Source organism: Callithrix jacchus, chromosome 4 (assembly GCF_049354715.1).
Source record: "Callithrix jacchus isolate 240 chromosome 4, calJac240_pri, whole genome shotgun sequence".
Lineage (NCBI taxonomy): Eukaryota > Metazoa > Chordata > Mammalia > Primates > Cebidae > Callithrix > Callithrix jacchus.
Window position 1 is genome coordinate 114,155,852 of NC_133505.1, and position 12,799 is coordinate 114,168,650.

The 12,799-nt window shown below is 43.0% G+C and overlaps 1 protein-coding gene across 1 annotated transcript in view; it reads right to left on the minus strand.

Moving 5' to 3' along the window:
- OSTM1 (osteoclastogenesis associated transmembrane protein 1) overlaps positions 1–12,417 on the minus strand; it is a 33,269-nt gene extending 20,852 nt beyond the window's left edge. Inside the window, exon 1 of the mRNA XM_002746901.7 lies at positions 11,926–12,417. Within this exon, the coding sequence (XP_002746947.2) occupies positions 11,926–12,327 (402 nt within the window). The 5' untranslated portion in view covers positions 12,328–12,417. The remainder of the gene's footprint in view (positions 1–11,925) is intronic.
- Positions 12,418–12,799: the final 382 nt, after the last annotated feature.

Genomic DNA, 12,799 nt, shown 5'->3' on the forward strand with positions numbered 1-12,799 from the left:
TGGAAAAATACACTTTTACAGATCATTTTAATAATGAAAGAAACTCATGTTATGCTAATAATAAATTCAAGTTCCCAAATTATTTGGTCCTTATCTATTTCCTTTCCCTTGTGCCCCAAGCAAGGAACTGAGTCCTGCTGGCCCTTCATTCTTTCAAAGTTATTTAACTACCACTATTTACCAGGCACTATAAAAATCCTGAAGTTCTGAGGATATAAAAAGTATTAAAAAATGCCATCGATTCTGGGGCTTTGCGAAACTCTCATAGATACACAGAAAAGGAGTTATATAGTGTGATGAAGAATAAAGAGAGTGGTAACTCCTGGGAAAAATGATCAGTCATGCGGAAGGAGAAAAGGAAAAAAGGGGAAAAGAGAAAAAAGGAAGAATTTTTGCTTTAAAATATTTGCTGATCTTCATTTAGGGAAGGTTATCTTCTTTGCAGCTTAATTTTGCCATCCCATTATAAGGTACATTTGAATGGGTGCTTGCTTTTAAAATAGTGAATTGAACAAAACTTTAAAAAAAATTTTTTTTTTTTTTTTGAGACAGTCTCACTGTCACCCAGGCTGAAGTGCACTGGCAAGATCTCAGCTCACTGCAGCCTCTGCCTCCTGGGTTCAAGCGATTCTCATGCCTCAGTAGTAGCTGAGATTACAGGTGCATGCCACCATATCCGGCTAATTTTTGCATTTTTAGTAGAGATGAGGTTTCACTATATTGGCCAGGCTGATCTCAAACTCCTGACCTCAAATGATCCGCCTGCCTCGGCCTCCCAAAGTGCTGGGATTACAGGCATGAGCCACACACCCAGCCATTAACAAAACATTTTATTTTATTTATTTATTTATTTATTTATTTATTTATTTTTTAAGATGGGGTTTCACCATGATGGCCAGGCTGTTCTACAACTCCTGACCTCAGGTGATCCACCCACCTCGGCCTCCTAAAGTGCTAGGATTACACTGTGAGCCACCACGTCCAGCTAACAAAACATTTTAAAAGTCTCTTTCTTAGAATTACTTTCTGAGCAATAGAAGTCACAGAAGAAAATTTCTATTGTCACTTCTTTTTTTTTTTTTGAGATGGAGTCTCACTCTATCGCCCAGGCTGGAGTGCAGTGGCACAATCTCAGCTCACTGCAACCTGCTCCTCCTGGGTTCAAGTGATCCTCCTGCCTCAGCTGCCTGAGTAGTTGGGACTTTAGGCATGTGCCACCATGCCTGGCTAATTTTGTATTTTTAGTAGAGACAGGGTTTCACCATCTCTGGTTTGGCCAGACTAGTCTTGAACTCCTGACCTCAGGTGATCCACTCGCCTCCGCCTTCCAAATGCTGGGATTATAGGCGTAAGCCACCGTGCCTGGCCTATTATCATTTCTTAAGTAGAAGTAACAATACTGTATTATTACAAGCCTGGGTTACTAGCTAGTGATCTTGGCTACCCTCTCTAAGGTTCAGTTTCAAAATCAAGGATCCTACAGTTACTATACTAAATAGAATACATTAATCACTCAGCACACTGTCTGGTACACAGTGACTGATACATGCTATTTCACCTAGCTACCATACTGCCAACCTGAAGTGCTCTGAGTTTAGTTGGCTAAGTGTAATTAGTTGCTTAAGTTGAATCTTCACAAGTGGGTGACTGGCTGATTTTAAAAATCAATACAGTACAGCCTGTACGAGTGTTCAATGTGTGTAATAGTTCAGCTGAGGAACATATCAACGTAGTTTTGAGAAATTAACAAAGAGTTCATGAAGGAAGCAAGATATGAACTAAGCCCTATATTGAGGAAGAGAAGAGGAGTGGAAAATAGAAGAATTAAATGATCATGGGGTAAAAGTGGTAATAATTATGTGGTACTCAGGGAGTATTCAGTAGCTACAAAAGTAGGGGTATTAAAGGGCTACGTTAGAAGATTATGAGAGGCCTTGAGGGTCATGAGAGTTAGACAGTGAGAAATTCTTGAAGATTTTTGAGGAGAGTGTCATGAAAAGCAGTTTCAGGAATATATGTCTAGGCTGTGCTATTTAGTGTGAGAAGGCAGGGAGACTAATTAGACTACTTCTATAGCTCAGGTATGATGAAAGGATGATGGCAACAGTGAGGACGAAAATAAATTATTAATAATCCAAATGATGATGAGGTACTTACTGAGTACTTAACAGTCCTTTCCAACTGCATTTCCTTATTTAATCCTCATAACAACTCTATAAAATAGGTAGTGTTAGCTGGGTGGAGGGTAACTATCAAAGGTGACTGAGAAGGAAAAATAAGGAGAGCAAGATGTCCTATAAATCGAGGATCGATCCAAGATGGCCGACCACTAACAGCTCGGGATTGTAGCTCCCAGTGAAAGCTCAGAGAACGAGACGACGCCACATCTTTAGACGAATTTTCGTCACTCACCGATCAGCCGATTCCCAGTGGAGGAGCCCCATGGGTCGCCAGCGCAACTCTTGTGGCCGCCGCAGCGGTTTTGCCAGCGTCTCGGCGCAGCAGCTCTTCATGCAGAGCCAACGGGACTGCTTCCCTTGATGACCGGAGTTTGGAGCTCCGGGAAATCAGAGCCGCTTGTTGCGGACTCAAGAGGGAAGCCAGACCAGAGATTCCCGGGCAGAAGAGCACCATCAGTCTTATCGCTGCTATTTAGGCCGCCACAATGGGTTGCTCAGATCCCAGCACTGGGAATCAATAAGTCGGACGTTGACTCAGAAACCTAATTAGAAAGGCGGTGCATCTACAATGAAGGGAAAAAAACAGCCTAAGAAGGCCAAGTATACTCAAAATCAGAACCCATCAGCAACGGAACAAGCCCTGATGGAAAAGGACTCATCAGTAACCGAAGGAGCCCTGATGGAAAAGGACTCATCAGTAATGGAACAAGCCCTGATGGAAAAGGACTGTGTTCCATCATCTGAAGTAGGCTTTAAAAGGTGGATGATAAGAAACTTCTGGGAGTTAAAGGAACTTGTTCTAACCCAATGTAAAGAAACTAAGAACTTGGAAAAAAGGTTCGATGAAATGTTGAAAAGAATAGACAATATAGAGAGGAATACAAATGAACTTATGGAGTTGAAAAATACAACACGAGAACTTAGTGAAATATGTACAAGCTTAAACAGCCAAATGGATCAAGCAGAAGAAAGGATATCAGAGGTCGAAGACCAACTTAATGAAACAAAACGACAAAACAAGAATAGAGAAAAAAGGATAAAAAGGAATGAGCAAAGTCTCCAAGCAATATGGGACTATGTGAAAAGACCTAATATACGCTTGATTGGTGTACCTGAATGTGACGGTGAGAATGAAGTCAAGCTGGAAAATACTCTCCAGGACATTATCCAGGAAAATTTTCCTAATTTAGCAAAGCAGGACACTATTCAACCCCAGGCAACACAGAGAACACCACAAAGATATTCCTCAAGAAGACCAACCCCAAGGCACATAATCGTTAGATTCACCAAGATTGAAACGAAGGAGAAAATATTAAGGGCAGCCAGAGAGAAAGATCAAGTTACCCATAAAGGTAAGCCTATTAGGCTTACAGCAGATCTCTCAACGGAAACCCTACAAGCTAGAAGAGAGTGGGGGCCAATATTCAATATACTTAATCAACAGAACTTTCAGCCCAGAATTTCATATCCTGCCAATTTAAGCTTTACATTTGAAGGAAAAATAAAATCTTTTAGGAACAAGCAAGTACTCAGAGATTTTATTACCACCAGGCCTGCTTTACAAGAACTTCTAAAAGAAGCATTATATATAGAAAGGAACAACCAGTATGACCCTTTCTAAAAATACACCAAAAAGTAAAGAGCATTAACATAAAGAAGAATTTTCATCAATGAAAGGCAAAGCTACAAGGATACAAGGGTAAAAGGATTAATGTAATAATAAGAGATCTTAACACCCAGATACATAAGACCCATAATGAGATTTAGATTCAACGAGACAGAAAATTGATAACGATATCCGGGACTGGAACTAAGATCCAGAACAAATAAACTCAATAGAGCTCTCCATTTTAAACACACAAAATATGTATTATCCACAAAATCTAACGATATATCTAAAGATATACAAAGACGCAAAACAAGGGGATGGAGAAAAACTCACCAACCAAATGGAGAGCAAAAATAAATAAATAAATAGCAGGAGTTGCAATTCTCACACTTAATAAAATAGATTTCAAAGCTACAAGGATGCAAGGGTAAAAGGATTAATGTAACAATAAGAGATCTTAACACCCAGATACATAAGACACATAATGAGATTTAGATTCAACGAGACAACAAATTGATAACGATATCCAGGACTTGAACTCAGAGCCAGAACAAATAAACACAATAGAGGTCTCCATTTTAAACACATAAAATATGCATTAACCACTTTAAACACTCAAAATATTGATCGGCCATTATTGGAACCCATTTTAGGAACGAAGTAATATTCCTTTTTCCCTCTTTTTCTTTGTTTCCCCTTCTTTTTCTCTAAAAAAAAAAAAAAAAAAATGCTTGGAAGATCTGTTTGCTAGCCAAACTGAAATACAAAAAGAAAAATCAAATATCTGACATATGATTCCATTTAAAATACGTAAGGAAAAAAAAAAGAATATTCTATTTAAAACTTTCATGTTTTGGAACCATTGTAAAATATCCATAGTAAATATTCCCTTTTTTAAAGCTTGGGTTTCTCTCAGAGACAGTTAAATGGATATGATCCAGTTTCAGAAAGTCTTAGGAGGTGACAAAAAAAAAAAAAAAAAAAAAAAAGATGTCCTATAAATCAAGAAAAGGGAAGGTGTGGTTATTTGGGTCAAATCCTGCTGAGAAAATTGGAGGTACATCTTTCAACATTGGCACTATTGGTTTCACTAACAAGAGTGAATTTGATGGAGTCCTTGGTTGTGAAAGTGAGATCACAGGGGGCTGAACAGGGAATGGAAGATGAGGAAGCAGAAAATGAACCCAGACAGCTGCTGAAGTTTGGGCTTGATGGGGAGAGAAAAAAGAGAGGGTAGTGAAGAGCAATGTGGGACTCAGGAACTTTCTTTCATTTCTTTCCATTCCTCTGTCCTGCCTTCCTTGAATCAAACCCTGCCTCTTCCACTGCATGGGTCAGGATAAGGCTCAGTTTCTTAAAGCATGATATCCATCTACATATGTGTAGGTTCCTCTTCTGGATAAAAGTCCCTTTAAAATGGAATTGTCACATCTTTGTATTCCCAACACCTCACCGAGTGACCAGAAAAACAATGGTCCTTGTTAATACTTTGAATTCTTAATACTCAAATCTATCATAACCATTTAGCAGAACCCTAACCATCATGAATCCAACCATTTCCTTTTATCATGCCTGCACCCAGGAAGTCAGAAGCTGCCAGCAAAAAATTAACAACACAGATTAATTTCACAGTAAATCTATGATCCCAAACTATACCCCTCACTTTTCTGTCTGCTCATTCTCTCCATTTTACAACCACTATTTCAAATCCTCCCCACTCTCCCAAAAGCTCTAATCTCTCTCCCACTCTTTACTCTCAAAAGATCTAGCCTCCTGGAAAATAGAAGCCTTCAAGCTGAAACTCTAACCTGCCTACCTCTACACCCAACCTCTCCTACCCTCCTATTATGGTGGGGAAGGCACCTGTCCTTTTCAAGGCCTGTCTTCCTGAGGATGCCCTAGATTCCATCTACCCTGCCTTTTCTAGAAACTGACCTTGTCTGCTTCTCACTCACTCCTATAGAATCTTCACCTTCTCTAAAGGACCCTTCCTATCAACATTTAAACATGTTCAGCTCCCTCCCATCTTGAGCAAGGAAGAAGGGAAGGCAGGACAGAGGAATGGAGGGACAGAGGAAGGAAAAGAAATGAAAGAAAGCTGGCCTGGCACAGTGGCTCATGCCTGTAATCCCAGCACTTTGGGAGGCCGAGGTGGGCGGATCACCTGAGGTCATGATTTTGAGACCAGTCTATCCAACAAGGTGAAAACCCATCTCTACTAAAAGTATAAAAATTAGCTGGGTGTAGTGGTGCACACCTGTAGCCCCAGCTACTCAGGAGGCTGAGGCAGGAGAATTGCCTGAACCCAGGAGGCAGAGGTTGCAGTGAGCCGAGATTGTGCCACTGCACTCCAGCTTGGGCGACAGAGTGAGCCTCTGTCTTAAAAAAAAAAAAAATAGAGAGAAATGAAAGAAAGTGTCTGAGTCCCACATTGCTCTTTAGTGACATCTCTTTCTTATCTCCCCATCAAGCCCAAACTTTTCAGCAGTTGCCTAGGTTTATTCTTCCCCCCTCCTCATCTTCCATTCCCTGTTCAACCTACTCTGATCTCACTTTTATACCAAAGGACTCCATCAAATTCACTCTTGTTAGTGTCACCAATAATGCCAATGTTGACAGATGTACCTCCAATTCTCTCAGCAGGATTTGACACAAATAGCCACACCTTCCCTTTTCTTGATTTACAGGATATCATGCTCTTCTGATTCTTCTTTATCTCTCCAATTCTTCCTTCTCAGACACCTTTGAGAGTTTACCCTCTACTTCATCTTAAACTTGTAGTGTTCCTACTCATTCTCCAGGTATGTTCATCCATGTCATAGTTTCAAATGCCATTTTTATGCTGATCACTCCCAAAGGTGCCATCTCCAGTCCAGTCCTCTAGATGCGTATATTTAACCACATAGGCAATATCTCCACTTAGATGGTTCATAAAGACCTCAAAATCAACAAGTTCAAAACAGAGTTAATGATCTTCCCTCACTAAACAGACTCCTCCCTCCAGCTCAGTAAATGACAACCCTATTCACTAAGCTGCTCTTATTAAAACACTGGAGATCATCACTACCTTTCTGTTACTCCCCATGTTCAATTAATACCAAGACTGTAATTTCTGCCTCCTAAGTATCTCTGAAATCTACCTATTTCTCCCCATCATGATGGCCCCCACATAACCTAGTCACCACTGTCTGTCATACCACTGCAATAGTCTCCTAATTCATCTCCCCACACACCTTCTTCCCCTCCCCTCCCAGCCCCCACCCCCTCCATTTTCTGTCACATAGCCAGAACAGTTTTTTAAAGTACAAATCTGATTATGTCATTCGACAGCATTAAACCTTTCAATAACATACTGCTTTAAAATCAAAGTCTAAAATCCTTAACATATCCTACAAGGCCCGCATGACCTGGCACCTCAGGCCATGGGTCTCCTTACTGCTCACTGTGCTGTGTTCTAGACTTCAAACAACCCACAAAGTCTTTCTCAACTCTGTCTTCACGCCTGCTATTTCTTTACATGTATACCTTCCCTCTCCTGTCCCCTATTCTCTCAAATTGTAGGTGTCTGCTTTAATCACTGACCATTCTACCTACTCCCTAGTCATACTCAAGATCAGCACTCTTGTCACATGCATTGGTAGCATGTGGGTTTTTTAAATCAGCAACACTTATCACACATGAATTATTTGTGTAATGATATGCTTAATGTCTGTCTTCAGACTACAAGTTCTGCTCATGCATGCTATATCCCTAGTAGCTACCACAACCTGCCCATAATAGGTACTCAATAATTTTTTTTAATGAATGCAGAAGAAATATTACATTTTCTGATCTCTAATGAAAGACATAGATTATTATGCTATGTTCCGGTTTTCTCCCTATAGTCCTAAGAATTTGTTGCTTAATAATCTCTAGTAAAAGTATACTGAATACTCACTAAATACATAATCCAAATGACTAGCACTTCACAAAGATATACAGACAGAGAGACAGATAGCTATCTATGTGTAAAAAGATCCGTCTATCTATCCAAATTTTAAACAAACCAAGTAGAATAGGACAGAGCCTACCAATTCAGAATCTGAGGGGGCAAAAGCATCCTCAGGACCATTCTGATAATATCAGTTTAAATTAAAAGGAGCAAGTATGACTCTGTGGAAGAGGGAATCCATTGGTTCTACCATTCAGGTTTCACAAATCGCTGTATTTTTTACTTTGAGATAATAAAATATATGCAATCCCTGTGCCAGAAATTCTAAAAGTGACAAGAATCTAGAATTTTTATCAGAATATTATAAACTAATTAGATTGCTGTACCACATAAATAGCTTACTAGTTTCTCGCTTTGATTCTTTTTTTCTCCTTGTTATGCTCCTTTCTCAATCAATCCATGTCCTTTCACTCTAAAGGGTAGAAAGAATGCCTTGGGATTCAGCTTGCAGGATTCCTCTGATGAACTAGCCTTGCTCTGTTCCCTCATTTCTTTTTTTTCTTTTTTGGAGACAGAGTCTCACTCTGTCACCTAGGCTGGAGTGCAGTGGTGCAATCTCAGCTCACCGAAACCTTTGCCTCCCAGGCTCAAGTGATTCTCCCACCTCAGCCTCCTGAGTAGCTGAGATTACAGGCATACACCACCGTCCCTGGCTAATTTTTTGTTTTGTTTTGTTTTTGAGACGGAGTTTCACGCTTGTTACCCAGGCTGGAGTGCAATGGCGCAATCTCGGCTCACCGCAACCTCCGCCTCCTGGGTTCAGGCAATTCTCCTGCCTCAGCCTCCTGAGTAGCTGGGATTACAGGCACGCACCACCATGCCCAGCTAATTTTTTTTTTTGTATTTTTAGTAGAGACGGGGTTTTGCCATGTTGTCTAGGCTGGTCTCGAACTCCTGGCCTCAAGCGATCCACCTGCCTCAGTCTCCCAAAGTGCTGTGATTACAGGTGTGAGCCACTGCACCTGGCTCTGTTCCCTCCGTTAACTCAGCATTCCTTTCACTCTTTTGTTCTAAATTGCTATGACACAATTTATAACATGGTATTTTCCTTCTTCTCCATATAAGGTACTTTATTTCCCCTAACTATATTGATAATTTGAGGCCTAAATCTTAACCTTCTTTTCCTTCTTATCCTGTTACCAGTCCAATATTCAAGAACAGTAGGTGCTTGCTAAAAACTAATTTAAATGAAAGACCGAGTCAAAGAAAATACATTACAGTGGATAAATAAACCTCCCCCAAAGATAACTAATTCCTTCAAGTTCACTCATGACACATTTTTCCATAGGTTTTTTTTTTTTTTTTTTTTTTTTTTGAGACTGAGTCTCATTCTGTCCCCCAGGCTGGAGAGCAGTGGCACTATCTTGGCTCACTGCAACCTCCACCTCCTGGGTTCAAGCGATTCTCCTGTCTCAGTCGCCTGAATAGCTGTGCACCACCATGCCTGGCTAATTTTTTTTTTTTTTTTTGTATTTTTAGTAGAGACAGGGTTTTACCATGTTGGCAGGCTGGTCTCAAACTCCTAATCTCAAATGATCTGCCTGCCTTGCCTTCCCAAAGTGCTGGGATTACAGGCATGAGCCACCAGGCCTGGCCTCACAGGTTCATTATTATGCATGAAGGTTCAGCTCCCAAACCAGTCCATAAACTACCTTAGAACTGTAGAAGTCATGCTTTTGAGCTAATGAATCACATTCAGCTCTACTGGAAAAAGAAGGGGAGCTGAGACCAAGGCCTGGGATGAATGGGAGAGAAAATACAAAAAGGGTTTCCCTGCCTCTTCACCTCTTTATCCTCTACCTTTCACATCAGGGTGAGTTGAGCTAGGTACCCAGGTTGGTGGTAGAATCTGAGGGAGAGGAAAGGAGTTTCTACAACTCCCAAACTGGGAAGCCTCCTCTGGGTAGTTGGGAATTCATACGGAAATTCATATGCGGACTGGGTGATGCCCATAATACTGCACACTGGAGTTTGAGGTGCTACTTTTAGCCTCTTTTTAATTCCACAGTACCTACACACATAAGAAAAACATTTGCTGCCTCCAAAGACCTAAGCTTTGCTAAGGATCCCTGGCCATACTGTTTACAACAGCACTTGTTCTTTAGAGTAAACGGCACCCTAAAAACAACACATCTTAACTGCTCAAAACTGAATATGATGCTATATCATATCCTGCTGTAGTTGATAGGAATGTGTCTTGGGTACTTTAAAGAGATAGTAAGATACATACTCCTTGTTATAGCCAATGGAGTCTGCCTGGAAAACACTGCATGTAAGCCTGGATTTATTTACCTTGAAAATATGTCCTTGGCCAGGTGTGGTGGCTCATGCCTGTAATCCTAGCACTTTGGGAGGCCGAGGTGGGCAGATTACTTGAGGCCAGGAGTTCGAGATCAGCCTGGCCAACATGGTGAAACCGGTCTCTACTAAGAATACAAGAATTAGCCCGTGTGGTGGTGCACGCCTGTAGTTCCAGCTACTTGGGAAACTGAGGCAGGAGAATCACTTGAACCCAGGAGGCAGAGGTTGCAGTGAGTTCAGACGATACCACTGTGCTCCAGCCTAGGCAACAGTGAGACCTTGTCTCAAAAAGAAAAAAAACATGCTCTTTACAGAAAGATTGATCACAGAATTTATTTAATGCAATAAATCCCCCATTTATGTAAAATGACAGATTTTTATTTTAGTTTTATTTATTTATTTATTTTGAGATGGAGTCTCACTCTGTTGCCCAGGCTAGAGTGCAGTGGCACAATCTCGGCTCACTGCAACCTCGGCCTCTCAGGCTCAAGCGATTCTTCTTCATTAGTCTTCAGAGCAGAGCTGGGACTAAAGGCGTGTGCCACCATGCCCGCTAATTTTTGTATTTTTAGTAGAGATGAGGTTTCAACATATTGGCCAGGCTGGTCTCCAACTTCTGACCTCAGGTGATCCACCCACCTTGGCCTCCCAAAGTGCTGGGATTACAGGTGTTAGCCACCACATGGGCCATGACAGATTTATTTTAAATAGTAACAGGCTTACTCAAAGCGGGATACAACTAGACACAAATTTATATTTAGTGCAACTATAAACAAGTTTAGGTAAGCTTAAATTTATGAAATAATTCCAACCACATTTTCATGAGACTACTTCCTGTCCCTTTAATACAAGAGGAACTTTCTGATTCTCCAATCCCAGTGTTATTCCTGTTTTTCCTTTACCAAGCATATCCGGCCCACACCTCGTGACTCCCACCAACCCTGACACTCTAATCTTTTCCTAGTCTGAACTTTATAAAGTATGTAGGAGCAGAAATTGTGTCTTTCTTTCTTTCTTTTTAAAATTAAATCCCTCACAGCAGCTACCACATAACTAGAAAAGCCCTCAAGGTACCAAGAATGAAGGGCAGTCTTTACAATTTCTTTAAATGTTACCTCCCATTTATTTAGAGGTATTACTGTGTCAGATTTCTAAAACCTCCTTTTAGCTCCATTTTACATATTAGTAAACAAGCACAGAGACTGTAAGTAACTTGCCCAAAGTATACCGCTAATAAGCAGCATGGAACCGGACTCCTGGCCACCGGCTCCAGACTGCCTACATTACTAAGATGAAGTCCCAGGCAATAGCTCTTTTAATTCTTCCAACAGCTAATGCAGCTGTTCTTTCCACTTTATAGAGGAGGAAACTAAGGTTCTGAGAAGATTATTAATCCAATGTTACATGTCTAGAAGGTGGTGAACAAGAACATTTCTGGCTACAAAGCTCAAATTCCTAACCACTACCAGTCTTCACCCCACTTGTTCGAGAAAAGGATCCTTCCTGGGAACTCCAGGTGAAGATGAGAAGCTATGGTGGAGTGGGTGGAGGAAGAGGAAGAGGGCTGGAAAATCAGGACCCCCAAGAAACCCAATCACACCTACATGAACCAAGGTGTGATTATGTACTTAAAAGATGTCCAACAGCATTCATGGAAGCCAAAACCCAAACCCCAAGTCCCATAATGCCACCCCCTTTTTTCTGATGCCCGAAACTCCACAGACCGAGTCCAACCCCTTTTTCTTACTATTGAGGAAACTGAGGCCCCAGCATTTACCATCATTACATCCTCCTACTTTCCCAACTCTCCCGCGCCACAGTCCCGGGCGTGGTCCTGTACCCACCCCCACGGCTCGGCTGATGTTGTCCATCTTGCTGACGACCTGTTGGAAGAGGGGGTAGCAGGTCTGACAGAGGCGCACAGGCCGGGCGCTGCGCACCAGACACCCTGTCAGCTCTGCGCTGCTATTGGCGAAGTCCAGCAGGAGCTCCCGGCACTCGGGATCCAGATCCGGCAGGTCCGGGGGCAGCGACAGAGGCCCCAGCCCTCCACCCTGCAGCAGGGACAGAGACAAGTCCTCCACCTCCAGCAACTGCTGGTCCGACAGGAGGTCGCTGAAGACCCTGCGCGGACTGTTGCCGAAGGGGAGCGCGCCCAGGGCCAGCCCCGACCACAGCAGCAGCCCCAGCGGCAGCCACCGCGGCAGCGAACACCTCCGCCGCGCGGCTGGCGGGCCCGGCTCCATCACCGGGCTCACACACCCCAGGGTGCCCACCGCCGCCTCTACGCCTCCAACCTGCACAGCCTACAGCCGCCGCTTCCGGCTTCCGCGGGCGCAGGCCGAGAGCGGGGTCACGAGGAGGGCGCGTCACGGCCCCGCCCCCTGCGTGTAGCGCCCCGCCCCATTGGCTGCCGGCTGCCTCCGGGCGGCGGGCTTGTGCGCGTGCCGGAGCGCGCCCACCCTGAGGCCGCGTGCTTCCCTGTGGGCGTTCAGAGCTGTGCGGAGTGGAGCCCCGCGGTGGAGGCTTCCGAGCCCAGGCTCGCAAGCCGGCGACTGCGAGCGCCCACCGCTTTGGACAATTGCATCTCGGGGGTCCTGACCCTTGAACGCCTACCGCTCCGCAAGTTCCCGCATCTTACAAGTTTCTTACCTCGCTGGACCAGACGACGACGACGGCCTACACTGTGGAAATGACCGTCGCCTGCGTGCGGAGAGA